The 24,167-nt window shown below is 36.0% G+C and overlaps 2 protein-coding genes across 10 annotated transcripts in view; both read left to right on the top strand.

Moving 5' to 3' along the window:
- LOC110372955 (E3 ubiquitin-protein ligase goliath) overlaps window positions 1-24,167 on the top strand; it is a 470,889-nt gene that overhangs the window by 280,277 nt on the left and 166,445 nt on the right. The gene's annotated exons all lie outside the window — the stretch shown is intronic.
- Window positions 1-24,167, top strand: part of LOC110372992 (paired box protein Pax-6) — a 48,614-nt gene that overhangs the window by 17,354 nt on the left and 7,093 nt on the right. For all 5 annotated transcript variants that reach the window (XM_049841326.2, XM_049841325.2, XM_021330063.3 and 2 more), the window contains exon 5: window positions 11,077-11,338. In XM_049841326.2, coding sequence (XP_049697283.1) covers window positions 11,077-11,338 — 262 coding nt within the window. The remainder of the gene's footprint in view (window positions 1-11,076; window positions 11,339-24,167) is intronic.

The following is a 24,167-nucleotide window of genomic DNA, read 5'->3' as shown; positions in this document are numbered from 1 at the left end:
AATTTTAATATTTAGAAATGATAATTTAATAAAAATTCCTACTACCATTTTAAAGAGTATGTATATACTCAACTACTAAAAAAGTTAAGAGGCTTAAATCGGTCCCGTTTGCCCATAATATGTGAATCTCTTTTTAAAAAGAGGTATGTTTGATATATTTTTCTCTGTTATAAAAGTTACCTAATCATGTTTCTACAACTAACAAAATAAGGCTTATATCATGAACTTTCAGGTAACCAAGTTGTATTTTGATCCGTTTTGTATTTACTGAGAAAAATTGACATCCTTGGCGCCAAAAATTCCAATTCGTCCTCTTAAATGACAAATAATGCCGTTGGCACAGAGCTTATTCTGCAATCAGTACCCAAAATCCCATGATCAGTAGCAATATTAAATAGCGATAACATCACAGATATTAGATAAGATACAACTTGTTCCGACATATTGCCCTGTTCCAGAGTATTAAGCGATTAGTGCAAGGGAGACTGATATTCGGTGTTCCGAGTATTTAATGAATATTAAGTACCGTTCCGATATTTTGGAACAGGTATTTTATGGTGTAAGCTATTCGTTTTGTTGATTTTGTGTAAAAGTTTTTATAAATATAAATCTGAACAGTTGAGAATAATGTCTATGTACAGCGTTTTACTAGAGATGAAGTTTTAGCATTAGACTTCACTAGCTTCGGCACCACTTCACTTCACTTCCTGTCACATGGATAAAAGTAACCTATAGGTAGACCTATTCTAAACATCACAGCCAAGTTTCAATAAAATCCATTAAGCAGATTTGCGTGAGAGTAACAAACTTACATACATATACCTATCCTTACACACCTTCGGCCGTTATATAATAAGTAGTAAATATTATATAATTGCGTTTAGGGTACAGTCTCACGAAAAAGTTTGCATCTTACTTTCACTACACACTTTTAGAAACAATTGAACGTTCAATTTCACTAGTCAACTTTAAAGCCATGTCGTACACAAACAAAGCCTATATAAATCTACATAAAATCAAAATTGTAAGTTTAAGCCAGTGAGAGTTCTCCACAAGGCATTCTTAGAGCGCTCTCGGGTGGCTGCACATCAAACGCGATACTCATAATCAGATGTTTAGGCTTTCTTTGATAACCGACATTAGCGTCTTCACGGAATTTAATTTGTTTTCACTTGTCGCACAAGATGCTTCTGATGTTGAGATGATGGAGGTCGAATAATTACCTCTAGAGTTGTTGGTGAATGTCTTGGGAGACCTAAAAAGACAAATGGATCATCTGGTGTTATATGATAACCGCATTATAAAGGACTTAGTTAATTAAAAGCCATCTTTGTAATAATAGTTTGTCATAAAATTGAGATGGCTTCAAAATAAGTAGATTGTTCGAAAGAGTTACCGCGACCCTGGTACATCAAGGGCTTAAGAAGGAACATGATGGGTTTTAGTCAGTAAGAGTCTAACACTCCCTCACGCTGCTAGCCTACAGCGGATCATTTAAAGATTTCCCATAAAAAAAAAAATTAATTGTTTAAAATAAGAGAACATGATCATATTTCAATATCACTCAATACTGAAAACAGCTGCCAACAGCTTTCAGCTGACTTAATACGAATGTAAATGAAACTACAGTTGAAAACCAAATCCGCGCAAAATCCCTACAATCGGACGCGCCAATCAGTACAGTACAAATGTACATTATCAAATCAATGGAAACACGATTTGTTTATGAAATGGCTAAACAGTTTGGCTCGACAACTAACGGGCTAAACAAGTGTAGTCGTTTAGTTAAAATCTTATTTCTTCACGGTGGGGTGAGCCCCGGCTGTCGGACTCACACATATGCTCTGAGTTTTACGCAGTTTTAATTTTAATCCCAGTGCATGGGGTATGAATATTAAGTGGATGTTGTTAATGATGTTTTTTTATACGTTTTTGGTGAACTAAATAGAGATGCAAGCAACTACATATGTACTTCTAATCGTTTAATTACAGTTTCAATATTAACTTAGGTATTTGTGTTAAGTAGAAAATCTTTTTAAAAGGTTGACATTTTATTTATTTAAGACAGCTATCAGCATTATTACTAGCTAATCAAATGTCAAGAAATATTGCTAGGCTACTTATATTCAAGAAAATGCAAAGTAACTTACATACATATCTGTGTTTTGACAGAATTAATGAACAAATATTTATGCGAGTATAAATAATATCTTTATCCTTATAACTAATCCTTTCAGATACAACCATATCTAAAAACCCTTACATTAATAGCAACCGAAACACTAATCACATTCAACTCTAATTTCCCCACCAATTACAATCTTTAGGCAAACATCGTATGACCACGGCTAGCTGATTTACTCGGCCGCAAAGCGTTCAATATCGGCCGTACGGCTGACCATCGGCCACTGGGCGGCTCGTTATTGCGGCCAGCGGTATTGGAAGCCGCGGGATCGGCCATTCATTAGACAATCTAGATTAGCATTCCAAACGGGTATTGTGTTTAGGTGAAGCCGGAATTACGATTGTTTCAAAAGGTACGTCAACCGCAGATTATTGTGGTTTTGGTTATAATTTTAAATGGACATTAACGAAACTGTGTGGCTGTGTGCTTAACAATCAGGTGTATACTGTTCTAGATTTCTCTACTTGAATAAAACATTACTTACTGAAGGATTACGTATACATAGATATATTATGTGATAGCTTAACATAAACATAAGCCTTCGACGATATTCCCATTTCTACTCTTTAACTGATTGTATGTTGCTAATTATAAAACAATAGAAATTCAATTGTGTCTCGTGTATATCTGCGCTTCGGCATAACACGGGTTAAGCCAATTCTTGTATTTGTTAAACTGTCAAGAAAATTAAGTTAACTTCAAAGAAAACTAACACAACACAAGAAACCAACACTCAAACACAAAAATTTTAAACATTTACCAATAATTTCACAGATGTCAACGCGTCCCCTTACCGTAGAAAAACTGTTGACAACGCGAAATCGTCACTCAAGCGACAATAATACGTTGCGATGTAAATCAAAATTCATAGTGATTGCCACCCCAGCGAATGTGAGTTATGACTTATTACCCCCAGACACTAAAAGACCCACTTCTAATAGCCCCTGTATGTCCAAATGACATGATGTGTTGTCACCTTTGTTTGCCAGTGTCACTGGATTGTGGTGTCTTTAATTACCGTAGTGAGTGGGACAGCTCTCTTTTGGTTTTTATTTGGGCAATTTTGCCGTAGTTGCGATAAAATGTTAGGTATAGTCTTTGCAGCTTAAGACCCACTTCTAATAGCCCCAGTATGTCTAAATGACATGATGTGTTGTCACCTTTGTTTGCCAGTGTCACTGGATTGTGGTGTCTTTAATTACCGTAGTGAGTGGGACAGCTCTCTTTTGGTTTTTATTTGGGCAATTTTGCCGTAGTTGCGATAAAATGTTAGGTATAATCTTTGCAGCTTAAGACCCACTTCTAATAGCCCCAGTATGTCCAAATGACATGATGTGTTGTCACCTTTGTTTGCCAGTGTCACTGGATTGTGGTGTCTTCAATTACCGTGGTGAGTGGGACAGTTTTGTTTCTATCTGAGAAGTCTTTTTACCATCATCTCCCACCTTTCCCACCCAGCCTTTTCCTTTCCCGACTATGTCGGGGTTAGCTTCCAGTCTAACTAGATGTAGCTTATAATAAACAATTTGTAACATATCGTATACAACAGCTATGATATTTATAGCGTTTGAGTAGTGAAAATATATTTTGCAAATTCAAAAACTTCCGTCTTAACTCTGAATTGCACCATAATATATTAACAAATCGAATAATTCTCAATTACAACCACGAAAACCAACATCAAAATAGGACAAATCCCATCAAATTCTTACCTTATGGCATCCCTACAGCTGCAGTCCAGCAGTGTCCCGTTTCATCCCCAATGAGCTTTCAGTCTTATAGGATGTGGGTCAGAATAACCTATTTAACATTGATATAAAAATCAATGATTTTATAGCATTTGAGTAGCTTAGAGAGATTTTACAAATACAAAAGTTACTGTCCCGAATTGCACAATCTTGACCAATCTAATAATCCCCAATTACAACCACCAACACTAACATCAGAATAGGACAAATCCCATCAAATCCTTACCTTATGTAATCCCTACATCTGCAGTCCAGCAGTGTCCCGTTTCATCCCCAATGATATTTATTATAATTTTATGCGCCGTCCCTTTGTGCGCTAAACGATGTCCTTGTCGCGTTTAGTTGTTCCGAGGGGTATTAAATGTAATAACTGAACTATCGAGATATTATATCTTGTGAATAGTAATCAGATTTTTTTGGTAGTGATTGTACAGTTAGTATCAAAAGTAAAAGTGCAAATCAAAATTTTCAAAAGTGGTTTAATATAGGTCTGAGTTCACTAATAACTTAAAGTTTAGTTTTTTTTAAGAACTGTTTGTTGTGAAATGTAGGTGAAATTTCATAGGAAACAGTTGTTTTAGGTAAATTGAAGTTTATTTTGTCGGTGAGCTTAGCCATGAAGGGACATACATATATTCTTCTACTTCAACAAAAGTAGATAAAAAAGTTTCTCTGGTTAATTTATCGATGACATGGTGTTTAGCTGTTCTGAAAAATATTTTTAACCGACTTCCAAAAAAGGACGAGGTTCTCAATTCATCGGTATCTTTGTTTTTTTTTTATATATAAGCTTTATGTATGTTTAACGATTACTCAAAATGCCTAGCTTGATTTTTTTAAATTCTTTTTCAACAACTTTTTGTGCTGACTGTACAATTTTGATTTTATAGTGTCAGTTGTATGTAATTATTGTTTGTTTAATGCGGTCTTCGTGTGGGGTTTGCGGTGTTCGGAATTATTGGTTTTAATATACCTATTAATGTTAACTTGTTGTGTTGTCGGGTGCAAGTTGCGCTTTTGATTCTGGTCTGGTGTAATTGGCATACTGAATCGTTTTATTTCTAACCGACTTCCCAAAAAGGAGGAGGTTCCCAATTCATCGGGCTTTTCTTTTATCTATGTTAATGTTATCGTATAAGGAACAAAGATGCATGTTTAAAAACCTGTAAATGCCTGAAACAAGACAAAAACACATTTCAAAAAGAAAGTCTTCAATACGAACTTTTCAATACGAATTTTTCAGAATCAGACTTTAATTTTTTGTAGTGAAAGCTAATCTTGTTACGGCTGACTTCTGGTTCGTATTATCAAACAAAAGTTTACAATATTTCCTACCTATGTGTGTTTCAATTCAATAACACAAAACGAAAAAATAAAAACTGTAACTTAAAAGAAAAAAAACCGTTGCAAAGTTGTCATTCTGATTCATTCGAGCGTTCATCCCCGTGCCGACTTTAATAATACACTATTATATTATTTTAATAATAATAATTCCGACTATTATTGTCATTAAAATCATTATTATCGACAAGAAGCCGGTTCACCAAGTAAACACAATTGACTTTTGCCATTTGGTTGGTTCACAAAGATTTCAGTTTTTAATTATATTGACCCTAGTATGTTTTCTCTTCATTATTTTGCCATATTTCACACTTAACACTATTCTTTACGTTGTTAAGGGAAGTGTTTAAAGCCAATTATTTATTTTTAGATATGTTTTGTTCTTTCTCTGAAATACCGTTTGTTAAGGATGCACAAGAACAAATGTTTTCGCTTAATTAAAGTAATTATACTTTTAAATTACATACTACATTTACGTCACATACTTGGTATGTATGAAAAGGAAAATTGAACGGTCAGATTAAAGAAAATATATGATTTATATTCAATTACGTACCCTATCTAGTTAATTGTTATCGTATCTATATATTTTTATCACCAAAGAAATTATTTCGTCACACGCCATTCCCTATTATTTCATGGCGACCAAAACTGACAAGGCGACACCCGTATCTTCACAAAAATATAATATACACATAAATCAATAATCAATTTTACGCCAACGAGAACGGTCCGAAGTATTTTTGTCGGGATTTTATTATTCTGCCAACATATCTAGTGGAAAATCGCGTCCTGCCGCCATGACGGGAAAACGCGGGAAAATCACACTTATTTACGAATGTAGGCTATAACAAGGAGTTTGTATGCTTCGACTGATGCTTGCGTACCGTGAATACGATGTTTGGTCACTTGATTTACCTGTTGTCCGATGTTGATTTAACTTTGTTTATAGAGCATTGAACTTTATTGTATTTATTGAACATTGTTAACTATTGTAAGGGCGAACAATGAACTTAATCATCAATACCGCCTGGCTAACGTCTCTAATCAAGTGTCAGATTGCTCCAGCTATTCATCGTAATCGATGAAGTTGGAAATCTCCCAAAATATTGAGACGTAACACCGTAAAGGTCAATACGTATTTCAATTTAGTGGCAAACAATACACGATCACCCCACCTATGAGAACTAATAATAAATCTCTGCATATCATTTCACCCTCAAACGATTCAGAATACACTATTGTAGGTCGATCACATCGCCTTAAGTTAATACGAAGCATTATTGAGTGCCAACAGCCGCCCCCCACCGCGCCACAAAGCGCAGACGTATTGACAAACTGCCTATAACTCCTATAAGTCTCAATCAAACAATGCCATTTATGAACTCCTTACGTTATTGACCTATTTCTTTGGCACAATAGTACGACAATTTAATTTAAATTTCGAATCGTGGGAATCTCTCGAATTAACTGCAGTTTTGACTTGAGCTGTCATCTCGTATGGGCGGGAAAGTTTTTTTTTTTCTAAGCAATGGGAGGCGGTGTCGTGGTTTCTACGGGGCGGTGTGCGTTCGCTTTCTTGTCCTGCAAATCTTTTGTTGATTGATGAATTTAATTGTAGTTTCGCACATTCTTGTTTAATTTATTAATGGGTCACTTTTATTTGCAATTATTTGAGTTATAGAGCGACAAAAGATTTTGTGAATTCAGTTGACTTTAGTAGAGCGTTGCAAGTATTGTGTATTTATTTTTAGTCTCTATTAAAACTTTTGCGAACACTCCGGACGTCATTGCCCATTACTGCAATATTAAAATGGCTGGTGAATATCTTATGTAAAGAAAACGTGTTCCTTCTCTACAAGAACTATTGTCGAATATTCTTAAATGCAAGTAAAAGTATAAACAGCAAGTAAAAAATCAATATTCATTTAATCATTTCTAATCCATATTCCCTACGCAAAATAGAGCAGCACGATACACAAAAACAAAAAATATGCACTCCAATTTCAAAAATTTCGATTACCACGCATAAAAAGTGCAAAAGACAAAAGGGCATAATCAATGCCGCGAATAGAGGAATAGAGGTGCGCATTTGTTCGCTTAGTCCGCGAAACGAAACGCGATGTCAAGGAGCCTTTCTGTGGAGTGGAGTCAGTGACTCACCCAAAATATTGACTGGCAAAGTGCCGCCTTTGGCTCACAATAGACACAGCAGGTTGTCCTTTGTAGACGACCCTTCTGTACCCAACAATACCCGAGTAATGCACCGCTTTTTATTTTTGCACATTAAAATTGTGAGTGGAGTAAACGAGCTTCGAATGGAGAAACTCTTTGGATTTTTTTTTTTTTTTGTTTTGTGATGTAATTAGTAGTCGTCAGGTTGATATCAAATGCTATTTTATTCTTGTGTGTTGTTTCCAAAGTTTTTAAATAAAACAAAAATTATTTAAAAAATACATATTAATAGGTACTAAGTAGAAACTTAAAAAGCAACAGTCCTAAACTAGACTCGGAGTAAAATCAATGTTTTACAATTAATTGTTACCTATGCTCAATTTAACTAATGCCTAGTGCCTAAACTAAAAATTATCTCTGTAGTCTAATAAGAAGCAAGATTTAAGAGCATAAAAACTTTAAACAAGAAATCATATTACCGTTAATAAAAAACTTATGCAGCAATCAGAGAAATCGAATCGATCAACAGGGAACCCTCTATTTGCGCGTTCCGTTTTACACAACGCTCCGCGCTTTACAAGATGGGTCTCGCTAAATAAAAAAAACGCTCTCTAAGCTTATTGAAAAGTATTCTCGCCCTACGTTCACGGCGTCTGAGCAAATATAAGATAATTTTCGCGCTTCACCTCACCCGGTATTTAGGGGGCACCTTTCATACTTTTTACTGTGCCGTTTGATAGGTACCAACGCGACACGGAACGTTCTAATGTAATTTATTTTGTATTCAGAATGCGACGCGTTGTATCGCCGCGAAACGCTCTGATTGGCGGTTTGATTTCCTTCTTTTTATATTTTGTGGAAATAGAAAACTTCCAAAAATACTGGCTAGATAATTTTAAATGTTACTTTAAGTATTTACTTTTAAATCGCACAGAAAACCAATCAAATACTATGAGTTACTCCAAAAGGCATTATTCTATGGCAAGGTTTTTTTGAAAGTGAAAATCAAGAATCTTGTAGGTGCCGTAACAGTTTAAAAGACCTACGAACAGGTATCAAGTAAAACATCGTTAATAACGTGGGACAATTTACCCTTAACTGGCATTAGAAAAGATTAAACACATAAGCGGACATTAATCCCAAAACTCAAAAACCGAACTCAATAAAACTAATTTACCATAAACAAGATTCCTAACCATAAAAACTGCATTTAGAACTATTCGAATGAAATGAGCACGCATTGTCGATGGCACATTGTCTAAGTGAAGTCTAAAGAAAATTAATTCGTGGCCACATAGAGGTATAAACATATTTACTAAAAGGGTTATTTACTAATTGGTGTATTAGTCGAGTACAATCGTCGAAACAAGTCAATCGGTGTGTGTGATTCGCATTAAGGGACTGTTTACACGTTTGTACTTTGCGCAGTTTGTTTTTTTTTTATATAAACGGACAGCGCAGACGGTTTTCACACATGGTCACACTTTCCCAACGGGTCACTTATTTATATAGGTATGTGTATGCGTAATGAAATCCTGTTATGGGGTTTTGTTTTTGACTGGGAAATATTGAAGTAATAAGCGCTGTTTGTAAAATTATTATACCTTTAAAAATATTTTGTGCGGATAGTTAAGATGTGTTAGCGTGATGTAGCGAATTTTCTATATGCATAATTTTCCATTTTCACATTGAGTGCATCGTGAGCCGTCCTTTCAAAGTTTTATATTGAAAATAATATTACAAACGAGACTTCTTTTGTTATTCTCCCGAATCATTTATTAATTATTTTTCTCTATTTTACAACAAACGAAGCATAATCTCTGTTGCCAATTAATAAGCAGAATAACAAACAAATAAGTATCTAATTGGCTCGAATCATTGATTCTTTCAAAGCGTGCTTTCTTCGCAAACGTCTTGTTAAAAATTTCCATTTCATTTGTAAGAAAACTTCAACCCTTTCTAGTTATTTTTATTTTCTTATTATTTAATTTCGTAGACGTCAGCCGTTTGACTTTTAATTATGCGTCTCGTTATACTTTTCTGATCGAATAAATCTTTCTAAAAGTTTTAATACATCTTTATGATAAATGGAATAATTGTTACTTTTTTAGGTTAAACATTGAATAGACGAGACACAGAGATTATGTTTCGTTTCAAATGATATTTTTTTGTTTGAATACCATAGGTCACTTTTATATTGATAGAGCTAAGTTTTTTTACTGAATCGATACCAACCTCATCTAAATACACGCTACAACAATTCAACATTCGAACTGTCAACAACACTAATCATAGACGCGAATAAAAAAATAATAAAAACAAAAACAGCGTTCGTTTTTCAAACGTGGCGCGCTTTCTCGGTCCATCGGGCATTCCGTCATATGCCAGTCACGGCGGTGCTCGGACCACCGCGGGTCGTGTCTCAGGTTACCGTCTATCGTCTTACCTTGCCTTCCTGCCCTACGTCTAAGTTACTACGTGGCGTCATATGCCGCGGTGACAGTTGGCGAGCTGATATTCGGTTTTGTTACATATTTTTGGGAATTTGGGTGGGCTGGGAAAAGAAAGCTAGATTTTGGCTGCTCGGGTTAATTTTGGATGCAATATGAAGGCTAATGAAAGCTTTTTCAACGTAATACCAATACGACTCTTCTAATACGACAATAAGTCTACGTAATTGTAGCTTACTGTCCTTATTTAAAATTTTCCTGGCTCCTTATTCTACTTATTTTCAACCCTAACTATGCCATGGCTAGACAAAATTAGAATACCTTGCAAACCTCTTTCGCCGTGTTTTTATTTTTCCAATCCGGTCTAAGGGCATCCAGGTCATCGCGCCAGCCTTTTTAGAGCGGTCACGCGCCTTTTAGGGTCGATGTCTAGTCCATCATTATTTCAGTACCTATTTTAGGGAAAAACATGCAAAAAAAATCATTCTAGCATAGATCTTCTAGTATCAAAGATCCAAATTGATTCCAGTGGTTTCGGAACTTACAACCTATGAAGGAACGATAGAAAGGAAGAAAAACTTTTTACGCAAAATTACACTATGTACGTTTAAGTTCATAATTTTTATTTATTGACGAAGCCATTTATAAAATCCTGTTTTATATTCCAAACACCAAAAAACAGTATGATTCTTTATAATCAATTTTAGATCACGCCCTTCCGATCGCGTGTCATCACTGGCTTTTATTATAAACACGGGTATCATGGCACAGGCGCTCGCATACAGCCAATAGGTTTTATCCTTATTTTGTGATCAAACCTCGACCTTTCTCATTAATCCAAGTGATTTCTGGGAATTTGATCGATGTTCAGAAATGGGTCATTTTTTTCTTCTGGGTAGTTTGGTGGTGTAAGGTCCGATCAGGTTACGAAGAAGGTTTTAACAAACATTTTTTTTAAACGGTACATGGCTTGGATTTCTAACTTTCATTTTTAACAAGAAACAATGCAACAGCAGCAATACTAGATATTATATATATTTTCATTAAATACTCAATCAGGTACTTCTAACTTAAGATACATCAGCTACGCCAATTTTTCTAAATGGGTTGTACAAAATTTACGCTCTTCCTTTACCAAAACCAAAAAACAGACAACCTAACAACCTTTATATTACAGGTATCCTCCATCAACCGGGTGCTCCGCAACCTAGCAGCCCAAAAGGAGAAAGCGAACAACCAGCAACCATCTCCCGACTGCTCAACACCTGTGTACGAGCGGCTCCGACTCCTGGGGGCTCCAGGCGCCACCCCGGCGTGGCCGAGAGCCCCCTGGCCCGCGCAGATCGACGCTAGGACTCCGCCCTACCAGCTACATAGTCTGAGCCCAGGACCTCAGGCTATCAGCTGCAACGGAGGAGACATGACGGCGATGAAAAAAAGTAAGTGGATTTTCTTGTCTATGATGCAGGTATACTGAAAGGGGTTTGTAAATACCAACACATTAACTTACACAAGATCGGCCACAGCACCATCTTAAATCAATATATATATATATATTTTTTTAATTAAAAGCACTTCTTGCTTCTCATCCCACTTGTCATTGGCAGAATCGTCGAAGTTGACATCGACACGGATTGCCATATACAAAAATAGAATAGAATAGGTTCGGTTTTCATACCTTTTATCGCGCTACGATATGAATGACTTTTTTTGTTTCTTTTAATTTTGTTTTGATGAACCCATAGCTTGTTCAGGTTTAGGTGTACTCTGAATAAGATATCTACCAAGATGTACCTACATAAGTACATGACTTCTGAAGTCAGTCAAAGTAATTTACACAAACGTTTTAAACCAAAAACTACGTAAACACACAGCAGACGTTATGCATAAATCAATAACAGCAAATGAAGTGCACAGCGCAACGTTACCAAAACCAAACATACGAGTACACATAAAGCGCATAATATATGCACACCTCGGCTACCGACAGCAAATTAACAGAAAAAATAAAATCGCGCCATAGGGAAGCGTGCGGCGGCCGGTCACACAGAGAACAACGCAACAAAACTTTTTCACCAGCATTTTGATAGTCGATTTGCGGCTCCCCTAGTGTGGGGCGAGGGGGTGGCACGCGGGCTGCGGGGACCAGCCCGCCTACGGCACCGTCAAAAACATTACTCTGCCCATCCGCCTGGAAGATTTAATTTTCATTTTTATCTGAAACATCCCCCTTTGTAGTGGTCTGTACTCTGTATCCAATTAGGTAGCTTTGAGAATTTTTCTGGTATACCCACATAGCAGCAGCTTTTAGAGATATGGAATTTTTAATTTCGATTCTCGACAACCAATTAGATATAAAGCGATTTGTGCGATGTCTTAAACAAAAGAACGATGATGTTATTTTGTAGCGAAAGCCGACGCTTTGTGTAAAGAATTTTCATAAAAATGTATTGCCGTATTTGGCTATAAGTGAAAATCATTTTTCAGCATTGTGACTTAGCATATAACCAACTCATCTATTTACATACCAATCTCATAAGATACTATTAGAAGTACAATAGGAAAGTGCCACTGTCACCAATCGTTACTCACACAGCGTGAAAGTGGCGGCAAAGTAAGCTGATAGCCGATAACCAGCCCACCGGCCATGTCACGGCCGATCGGCTGATACCCTGACACCTTCACGGAAGGCATCATCAGAATTATTAAACAATTTAGTTATTTGTTTCTGGGATATTGAATTACTAAAGCAAAAGTTGCGGTTAGAGGTTTTTTATGTCAATGTAGAATATGATTGATAGGTGTGATATTCTAGTAAAGTTCTAGAATGATGCAGTTGGTGACGTGACAAGGTTTCTAAATGATTGATAAATCAATTGATTGATTCGGAATGTTCTTTCGGAGGTGTCGATTTAAAGTAGGTACTCCAGATAATATGTTAGTGTTATGTTTAGTATTGATTACAACAAAATTGTATTCGTTTCTTATGGGGTCTAAACCTACTAGTACTATCTACTACATTCTTTAGGCAAAGTTCTTACACCTCAGTATCGTGTTTTTTATGAAACAAACGCTCTAACCTAACTTCGTGGTTATTACTTATAATTTTCAATTTTTCAAATTTGTTACATTTTTTAACCTACTGCATAAAAAACGAGGAGGTTCTCAATTCATGTTTATATTTTTTATGTTTGTTTGAGACCTATTAAATTGAGTATACCGGCACTTTGTTACTACAATCCCTTTGAAAAACCATTTACCAGCAACGGTTCGTAGGTATGCCACTAGCAAATAATTGGCAAAGTGATGCCCCGGGCAATACTTGGGCAAAGACTTTATGCTACAGTACAGAGTAACAAAGCTTTGCCTAATCCGACTCACCCTTGACACCTTTGTAACTTTGTAACAGTTCACTAATTTATCTATTGTTTTAGGCAAATCGTTTTGATACTGGCTCGTTTGTAAATGGAATTCTAAGAAGAGATTCTAGTGCTGTTTTTTGTATGTTACGCTATTTTCATTGATTCTGCAACTTTTATAGGCCAATCTTATTAGAACGTATATGTTTTTTTTATTTTCTAACTAGAAAAAATATTCTAATATTTTACAATACTTTTGTAATAATGCATATTCCAGTCGTGTTTTCATTTGCCGCTATGATTTTCATAACTGTGGTAACTACTTAACTCATCTGGATAAAAAGTCCTCAGGCATTGCCTAAAACCATTGATAAACAAAAACTAAAAGAATTTTTCAAAGCGGACTCGATAGCTGGTCCAATATTTTGTCCTTCGTAGATACACAGACTCTTCAGCTTTATAACATTAGTATATTTACAACTACTTTAGTCCCCAACTGCATAATAATTAAGTGGTAGTTCAAAACAATCATGTCATATTAAGTATCATAGCGAAATCTCTTCGGTGATAAGCAGTATAACAAATGTCATTTGCGACCCCTCGCTAGACCCCCTTATTTATGACGTGTGGTGCAATGATGACCCCATGAAGCCGTAATGGTGTATGTTTAAGCCATTTCGTGGACACTTTCGTTTGTTTATTGAATCAGTTATCTGTTTTGTAGTAGAAGTCATTATTTATTGTGAGATGGATTGATTGTGTCATGAATTGTTTTAAGTCCTTACTAGAATTCTAAATGCGAGTTTTATACTGTGTCTCTGCCGTGCAAAACTACTGAACCGATTTGAATTTTCGGTACACAGTCTAATGCCTGAGAAAAGACATAGCCTACTTTTCATACGGCTGCAGGAGGTAGTTTCCACGTAAGCCGCGGTGAAAATCAGAGAATATCGAACTGGAGTGTTTTTCCATACACGTTTTCAAAATTTTATAGTAGGTACCACATTTAACATGGTCTACAGACAATCGCACAAACCTTGGGTAGGCTATACTAATAACTATGTATATGGCTTTATCTCCCAAACTTCTTCAGCCAAAGAGTCTTCTAGACCAACATTTATAAAGACATTGACACTTCTTAGACGAAAAGACCAATATATATCACCTACTTTCTAACAAATAAGATTTTCACAAACAAGCAAGGTCAAAGGACTTGCCGCTGAATAAATCCATTAAGGGGCGAAAACTAAATAAAACGTACTGAATAAAAGGGGGTGAAAAGGTCCGTGATAAAATGAGGAAAGGGGATAGATATATACGACTTAAGGTGGGGATGAAAAGGATAGCGGCCAGTCTGGACTCTTAAGATAAGGGAAGAAAAATGTCGCTAGATATTTATTCGCGGGGTCCCGTGAATAAATGGTTATTATGGGGCTCTGTAGTAGTAAATTAGTGAGATGTATGGCCTTGGTGTTGAATATTTATTTATTGGACACGTAAGTTATTGTCCTTAACGTTTTTGTGGTTGCGGGGGATTGTCGGTTATTTACGGTCGTCATTTGTTGGATTGGGAACTTTCGTCCGTGGTTTTGCCAACTTTTGCTAAACTTACCTTCTTATTTTTGTGGAGACAGCATTTTCTATTATAGTTCGAGTCATATTCTACCTACGGAACCTTAATGCCTTTTTTTCGATAAATATATTTATGAAGGTGGGTTCCTAAGTATATATGTATAAGTACATAGTTAGATACAATAGTTCGTAGTGGTCGTCGGATTATGATTGCGAGTCAATGCCCCAGCCACCAAAGCTATTATTTGAGACGGACGGACAGATATCTGAAGAATCTTATTTGAAAGATCCATTTATAAACTCTTTTAGTGTATATTTTTCTTTGAAATTCTGGGAAAACCCCCATTTCTTTATCATAAATTTATGGAATTTAAGATTTTCCTTCAAAATAAAATAAATAATCGTGTTTCGTATGTTTTACGATCCTGAAGGAAATTCGTAAGCCTGAATAGCTTTCAGCATTACGACACTACATCTATGTTAATAAGTTCAGTTAATTAATTTGTTCGTAATACCTACATAGATTAACTCACCATTCGAGACCAATATTTTTACTAGCGGGCAAGTTTCGAAAATTGAAACGTGACTGAGTAGTTAACCATAATTATATATTGTTTTATCACCAAAGAAATAATAAACAGGTGGCCCATCAAAGCCTCCATGGGAAAAAAATGCTACCGACGTTCCTCCACACTATCCGTCAGTTGCACAAAGCTCCATTAAAGTAAAAGCTTCATTAAATCTATGTATAGCTGACACTTTTTATCTTGTTGACAAAGAAAGAGTAAGCAATAGATTTAAAGAAGCTTTAACTTTAAGCTTAGTGCAACTGACGGTATATCACAAAACATTGATTTAATAATCCGATCAAACGAACATTATACACACACAATTCACAATCAACATTAATAACCCTAAATGGTATCAAAACAGACGCTTATGTACCACATACTACATAGCCTCATATGCTTGCCGCGGTATGTCGGCGAGTTCAAAGCGAAGCGCGCCCAACCCTTTGATCTGCCGCATATAAGCTTACATGCAAACCTAGTACATATAGCCCTTCTATTTCGGTTCGTCTTAGGGTTAAAATATCTTTTGAGATATATGTGAGGGTCTGTTTCGGGTGTCTGGTGAATTCATTTGTATATGAAGAGGTTTAGCTGTATTTTGAGATGAAAGTGTAATATGAAATGTAGGTATGGTTAGTGAATTAAATTAAGACGTTCTAGCATTGAATAGTACTTAGGAAGGGGGATTTGGATTGCGACGTAGGCCTGAATTAAAAATCGTTGAAGAAGATTTGTAGTAGATGCTTTTGCTACTTAGTAAACTTTCTTTGTCTAGGTAGGATTCTACATTACTATATCAATCTTATGTTTTTTGGACTAAGTATAATGTAAGTATTACTAAAATTATAATGTAAGTACCCTGGGTTAAGTTCAAGAGAGTTGTTATGCGATGGCAAGGAAGCCTTAATTTTGATTTAGTCATCTGTGTATATTGATGTATGTAGTAAAGTTTCAATATTTCAAATAGGTATAGGATGTTCTGTATCCAAAAGACAAACAAAAAAAAAATGTATGTTAATAAGGTAGTATGTATTCAACGATGTTAACTCTGCCTTCCATGCTCGTACATACCAGAACAATATTCATCCTCCTCCGAGCCTTTTCCCAATCATGTTGGGGTCGGCTTCCAGTCTAACCGGATTCAGCTGAGTACCAGTGCTTTACAAGAAGCGACTGCCTATCTGACCTCCTCAACCCAGTTACCCGGGCAACCCGATACCCCTTGGTTAGACTGGTGTTAGACTGGTGTTAGACTTACTGGCTTCTGACTACCCGTAACGACTGCCAAGGATGTTCAATGACAGCCGGGACCTACAGTTTAACGTGCCATCCAAAACACAGTCAATGGTGTCTAAGATATACTTAGAAAGTACATACAAACTTAGAAAAACTTGCATTGGTACTTGCCTGACCTGGGATCGAACCCGCGCCCTCATACTTGAGAGGTTGGTCCTTTACCCACTAGGCCACCACGACTTCATACTAGAACAATATTGTCATACGAAAATGTTATAGAAGGAAAGTAGGTACTGCATTTTAATCAAAGATTTTGCTTTCCGAAACTAAAAATATGTATGGTCTATTATTTGGTAACGTTTCAATTTTCAACTCAAATGGTAAGTAGGTAGGTTAAACTACTTATTACGAACAAAATAATTAACTGAACTGATTTACATAGATGTAGTATCGTACCTAATGCTGAGAGCTATTCAGGCTTACGAATTTACTTCAGGATCCAAATAAACATGCAAGACACGATTATCAAGTAGGGAAAATTATATACCTAATATCTATTTTGATTGCTAAAAATATGTCTGCATTTAATAACACACTCAATTCAAGCCCTAATCCCAAACCAAAAACAACCACAAAGTTTTACACTCCACCTTACATTAATCCATAGACAACCCACAAAGCGACCGTACATGACAGACAGACCAAAAACAAATCCGCAACAGATTAGTGCACATGAGACGACCACGGCCGGATAGATCCGACGATCCGTCCCTACTTGGGACCGTCCCGACAAAATACCAATTAAATTCGCCTTCATTTAACAACCCCTTCTGTAACTCGTGTGTCGGATAAGGGTGCGATGTTTATGAGATGCTTAATAATATTGTCGATTTTATATGTTGTTAAAATGGTATCATATTTTGTTATTGGCAATCACTTTTGTCATTTATTTATTTGTCTTTTTAGAAACTTCAGGGTTCCGAGTAACATTCTATACTTGTGGTAATTTTTTTTTTCGAATTAAAAACCAACTAGAAAATCTGAATTCTGCATTAAAAAAATCTTTGCGAACATTTGGATAGTCCATCGATAGGACACTGACACTTAGGTACCTACACGTTTTCCAAAATAATATCTGCAAAGTAAATACATTTTTTATGGGTTTTAAAATTAAATACAAAAATAAAAAGTTATTACAATTATTTTTATTGTATCATGCAATGTTTAGTCTTGTTATTGCAATAACATCATATTGTAGTGCTAAATATAAGAAATGTGTCGATAAAATATGACAAAATATGTTATTCGGCTACGCACGCTCACTTGCCTACAGCACCTACTAACATAGACAATATACCTACCAGGTACTCTAGCCACCTGCAAAACCCAAAAATAGGCATTACCCACACAAAAAGCACTACATACAGCCTGTAGAAATCCCCTCTAATTACATAAGCACGCACCATAGGTTCGCGAGCGTCCCACACAAAGGGCTCAAACCGACGCCAATAACGCATGAAACAGGATTAAAACATGTAAACGGTAAAGGGTTCCATACCACCGTGCCATGGAGTAGGGAAATGTGAGCAGAGATGACATGTAGGTAGGTCACGCGCCTTCATCTAGGTCAGATAGAGTCAGCACAGAAGTTGGCAAGGATTTTGGTTCTTTAATAAGTTTCAGCTTGGACATTGTACAATGATACAAAAAAGTGGTCCTTTTATTGCTCGTGCATTATTATATGGTTATTGCTAGCATCTATTTGTATGTCTGCTTGGAAAGTATAGGACCTGCTTACATGTAACGATTCTTGCCAAGTTAAGTGCCGGGAACTGTGGGCATAACCAACATTACGAGTGAATTATGGAGGCGTTTGGGTTCTTTGAGACATCTGTCAACGATTTTTGGTATTATAGAAAAAGTGTCGGATCCAAGGAAGGCTTTGAGCGTAGACAGTAACGTTCCTCGTCTACCGCATTTGGCGCGCTATTTTCTTAGGAAAGTATCCGTTATGGCAATTTTTTTTTTTTTGGGAAGTCATTAAATGAGACTCTTACTGACTAAAACATCATGTTCCTTCTGAAGCCCTTTGAAGTAGGGCCGCGGTAACTCTTTCGAACAATCCCGCAGCCCCATCCGTTGCACCTCCGCTATTCATTTTGTCCTCCATGGCTCCGTGCCCATATCTGTGTAATTATACATGTTAATTTACAGTTACGTACTTTGAGGGGATGTATGTGTACTATGTGTATGTATGTATGTGTAGTGTACAACGTTTTTAGGCTCTCGCGCTTGGGTAAGCGTGAGCTGATCGTGGTTTGTTTGGTCGCAGTTGAAACGTAAACGATTTGAAGACTGGTTACCGAATTACGGTTATGGGTTTGGTTTTGGCTTGGTTGTGATGTCCTTTTTAATTGGAGGTTATTAGAGGTATTCAGTTTTGTGTTTCTTTGTTTTAGTGGTTATAGAAATCTTTTTGAAACATCTGATTGAACTGAATTGAGTGAAGTTATTCCTAGATGAAGACTGGTTTGAAAGCTAACATATTGCAATTGTAAAGGCCTTAGAGCTTTGTCTTTGGAATACTATATGTAGATAGCTAGGTAGGTACTAGATACTTAGGTATATCTTGTGAGGTAGGTTAAATAGATATTTATACTACGACGGTCAGTCAGGAGATCGATCGGCCTTTGAAGGTGGTACCTAAGTGTAGATAAGTTTGCATCTACATACATCGAATTCGATTCATCATTAACTTTTTTAATAGTAGATAGTTCATATGTATGTATGTATAAGGATTTAATTTTAGATACGTCAAATCGTCATTCGTAAATAAATACGTCTTAGGTAGGTTAAGTAAATTAGACTTAGTTTTACATCTTCTTTTCGGTTTGATGCTTAAGTTACATTGACTATCTGAATATTAGACCATCGACTTATGTGATGATTTTTATTTCGTGATTATTTAATGGATAAAACTTATGTTGGATTTTACGATAGTTTTAAGTCAATGAAGTAGCAAGTTTGTTATTTTTTTATTTATTTGAACAGTGAAAATAGTTTCGCATTAACATATCTACCGCGAACAAAAATAAAGTAAAACAATAAAAAGCATTTACGTATTAACATTTCCATATTTCAACGCTAACGAGCGGCCCACCATTTGCAACCAAAGACACCTGTCTTTCCAGCCAGATAGCTTCACACAAAAATAAAACCTTCGCCACAATACCCAGACCTCATTACTGTGAAAACAATGGAGAGAAAAAAAAAGATATAATAAATAAAAAGTAGAGGGCGGGGGTTGTACCGCGCCGCCCATTCGCCCCACCCACACAAACACAACATATAATTATTGCTGTGTGAACGATGTGGTTACATACATACACTCAGATGACATATAATACGTGCTTACTAATATGTGTGTGGTTATGATATGTAGCCGCGGATTTCGAGGGATACCGGGATTAACCGGGTTTGAAAGGTTTAAGCGATTTTGCGGGTGTTTGACGATGTTTGGGTTAAAACAAAGATGTATTTGATTTAATACTTATAAACTGCATATTTTTGTAAAAATTGAATGTGAAAAAATTTCAGTCCTTCACGAAACTCAAGTATCGGCTAAGAGTGATATATCTACATTCAAAAGTAAATATGCATTCGAACATTCTTCAAGCCACTAAAATTTCGGAAGGCCTCTTCATAATAGTCTAGCACAAACGCGCTCCCTGATCTCGATAATCATTAGCCTACTCTTTAGAATCCCTTAGATTACTATGGTAGCTAATTCCCGAATTCGGACAAAAAGTAGCTAATAAATTGTTCTGATGCATATTTAAGCATCTGAGAATGAGTAACAAAAGTTACTCTCATATAAGATTGTTGTATTATATTAGTGAGATTTCGCATAGGCATGTTCAGCAGGGATTTAAAAGTGAGACTTAAAGCCAGTCCCTAAAATAAGCGAAAAGCCTACCAATCTCTCTCTGGAAAAGATACAAAACAAAACTCCCAAGGTTTTTTAAAACAAAACACCATACTTAACGTCCTGATGATACATTAATTTAAATAAATAAATACTTAATAGAATATACCGTCGTATCGCATCGACGGCGGTCCCACCTGTGCGCAGTGAAGCGTCGCGAGCCCTTTTCCCGCCGTTTTCCGACAAAATGGCCGCCACGTGACTAGACTAGCGATACGTCCTTATTCATTCATAGCTGAGCACCGGAAATATTATGTGCTTTCAAATTTAATTGTGGGGTATTTAACTTTCAAATGTTCAGTTGTACAACCGGCAATTTACATTTCTATTCAAAGAGCATCCATTTGGCGTAGTTGAATATGATGTCGTAAGAATTGGAGGCATTTTGGTCTCTTAACTCTTGACGCCTGTAAAATCGAGTAAATTATTAGTATTTCGTTCGCGGTAGATACCCGTCATTAGACTACAGGTTCCTGTAGCTATCCTATTGTCTAGTAACCTAGGTCGAAAAGCCACGATCACGGCTCACATTAGTCAGAAAACAGTAATTCTTAAAAGTGTGTTGCAAACATAATTCATAGCTCAATGATGAATGAAAAGTGCAATCATAGTTTTGCTTATAGGTTAAAAGCTTCGCTACAAAGTCACACCAAAAAAGACTAACCAATTCGTTAACAACATTAAAACAAATCAAACACCCAAAACCGAAATCTAATCAAGTAAATGAAGAACTACAATAGTATCTATCTATCTAAACATCGCAGCTCCCGTGCCTCGAGGGAGTCGCAACTCAAATACACGTCATAGACAACATTTTTGCGATAAGGCAACACCGCGACCGTTTTGTTTATGGCTAGGCCCGCCATCTTGCCCGTCACGGCGGGAAATAGGGTAGCCATGTATTGTTCGCTTTATTTTTCCATGGAAATATTTTCTTGTTACATCTAAGGGGGATGGTAAGACGAGCGCCACGGTATATAAATCAGAAACTTATCTTTCTTCAATAGCCTGATTTCTGATATGTACATTATCAGAATATATTATTGAAAACTTTATAAATACTGTGAGGACCTCACATTCCAATGTAAACTCTTTCGAATTGTCAATATTATTCTCGTTATAAAAACCTTCACTGTCGGCATAGTCACACCTTTCTCACTCACTACAACAAATTCAAAACCACGAACCAAAATCAACAGCCCAACCCTAAAGCTAATTCAACATCAGAAAAACATTCCCATCTCGCATTAATTCGCAACATTTCGTTCCGAAACGACATTGACTGACAGTAAATAGAGACACAGCCGTGTCTATTATCTGATACCGATCTACACATACAGACTTCATGAAACATTAATGTCCTTGTCCTGACAGATGGCTCCTGATACATTTTACCCCAGAACACTTTTTATACCCGAATTTCGACTTTATAGCCTTGTAATAAGGGGTGGGAAAGTTGGATCGAAACGCTGTCATCGTATTTCGAAGTGTCATGTTCGCTGCGGTCGAGAAATGAGCAGTGTGATGTTGTGATTAAAATGAAAAGTAATTCTTATTTATTTATTTGTTCTGAAAAATATTTAATCGTTTAAAATACTTACGAGAAATTAAGTTAGGAAATAAATAGGAACTAAAAATATGTAGGCTTGAAATGTGTCGTGGGACATCCCTAAACAAGCTTAAAGCTAGAAAATGATTTATTCAAAACAATTTTATGTAAATGTTGTGAGTTTTCCTCATTCGCTACAGAGGTAACGTCAACGCTTTTGAAATATTCATTAATTCATTATTTCGCAGTAGGTTCTTTTAAAATGACTCCTACCTAGGTATGGCGAAGTACGTGTTGTTTTACAAGTTTCTGTTTTCTAAAACATATATCCAGAATCTACATAACGGAAAATCGGAAGTAACGGAGGAGATATATTACTGTACTAGATACTAGATGAAAGTCTAGTAGTAGAGTAGAGTAGAGTAATACATTTTTACAAGTTACTAAAAACTGCGATAAGTATGTCAACGAAAATATGTGTAAGGTTCGATTTCAGATCAAGATATTTGCATCTTGATCTGATTTACCTACGTGTGATTTCAACTCGGAGAATTTAGATTTTCTATTTTAATATCAATATACCACTTATCCACCTAAAAGATACAATTTAGCAGTGTTTAATTTTTCCTTGAAATCTCATGTTTGTATTTCCCAAAAAAATATTCCGAGGGTGTCATGAGTAAGATATCTCTCTAACATTAGTCTTGTCTTTTTGGTTTATTTAGAACACGTTTGATTGGCATTATTACATTTTATAGTATACGTACCTACCAACGTAGTATAAAAACTACATACTCAGAAAAAATGTGGCGCGTAAGAATAGAAGAAATATGGATACTAAATCCATATTTCTGATTTGAGGGCGGATAAAAAAATGAAAAAAAGATACTGATGATGCAGATATGTTCTGTTAATGAAGGACCACAGTTTTTTTTTGCACAGCTTTAAATTTATTCCTGTATTAACTACGACCTACACATGTATCTTAAAAACCTTGTTATTTCACGTAGAAAAGCAGAGCATTTTGTCTTGGATCGTCATAACATGCGCAGATTGGAGCACACAAACTCCTTTCGTGGGCGCGCTGTAAAAACACTCAACTCATTCTTTATGAGAGAATTATATTCTCTAAGATATTCTCTAATTAAGTGGGTATCTAAAAACATATGGATACTAAAATTTTGCCGGTTTTTTTCTTGCACTGTAATTATTTTCCTAAAGTATGTCTCCATTGTCCTGTGTTATTTACAGTCACGTTGAAATTACATTTTAGAAGACATATACCTATGACCTACGTTACATAAAAACCTTGTTATTTTACGTAAAAAAGCGTCACATTTCGCCGTGGATCGTCATAACATGCGCAGATTTGAGCACACATACTCCTGTCGCGGGCGCGCTGTAAAAACACTCGAGCGGCCCGAGTGCCCTCACTATGAGAACTCACTCTCACTGTCACTTCACCTCGCACTTGATTATAGGGAGAATCGGCTACTGTATGGTCATGTTTATAGTTCGTAATATGCAGAAGAAATTTTGATCGTAACTTGAAAACTTATACTTCTTGTTATAGGAAAATTGCAATTAAATAATATGTTTTTGAATAGTTCTTACTAAAAATGGTCATCTGCTAGTAATATGATGGTGACTAGATTTATAAAATAAAGCCGAATCTCAAAAAAGTAGTAATGTATTCTTGCTACGACGTAGCACTATCTACGAATTTTGCTACGAAATTCGTAGAAGTCAGAAAATAACTATTTGGTGGTTTTTGATTTCACCGTCGTTTCAACTTTAAAATTTACTAACAATTTTAGACTTTACTTTGTAAATATTTCAGTTTGTCTTATCTAAAGTAAATTTAAGTTATTTACGTAGATATTAACTCAAACTTAATCTCCAAAAGATCTGAACAAGACAGCTCTGACAGGCTTCTAACAACAAAGCTAAAGCTAACTTTATTACTCATTCTAGACCAGTAAAATCACTTAGAAT

Source organism: Helicoverpa armigera, chromosome 19 (genome assembly GCF_030705265.1).
Source record: "Helicoverpa armigera isolate CAAS_96S chromosome 19, ASM3070526v1, whole genome shotgun sequence".
NCBI classification, from domain to species: domain Eukaryota; kingdom Metazoa; phylum Arthropoda; class Insecta; order Lepidoptera; family Noctuidae; genus Helicoverpa; species Helicoverpa armigera.
The sequence above is the reverse complement of the archived record's forward strand: the minus strand, read 5'-3'. Positions and strand labels throughout refer to the sequence as shown.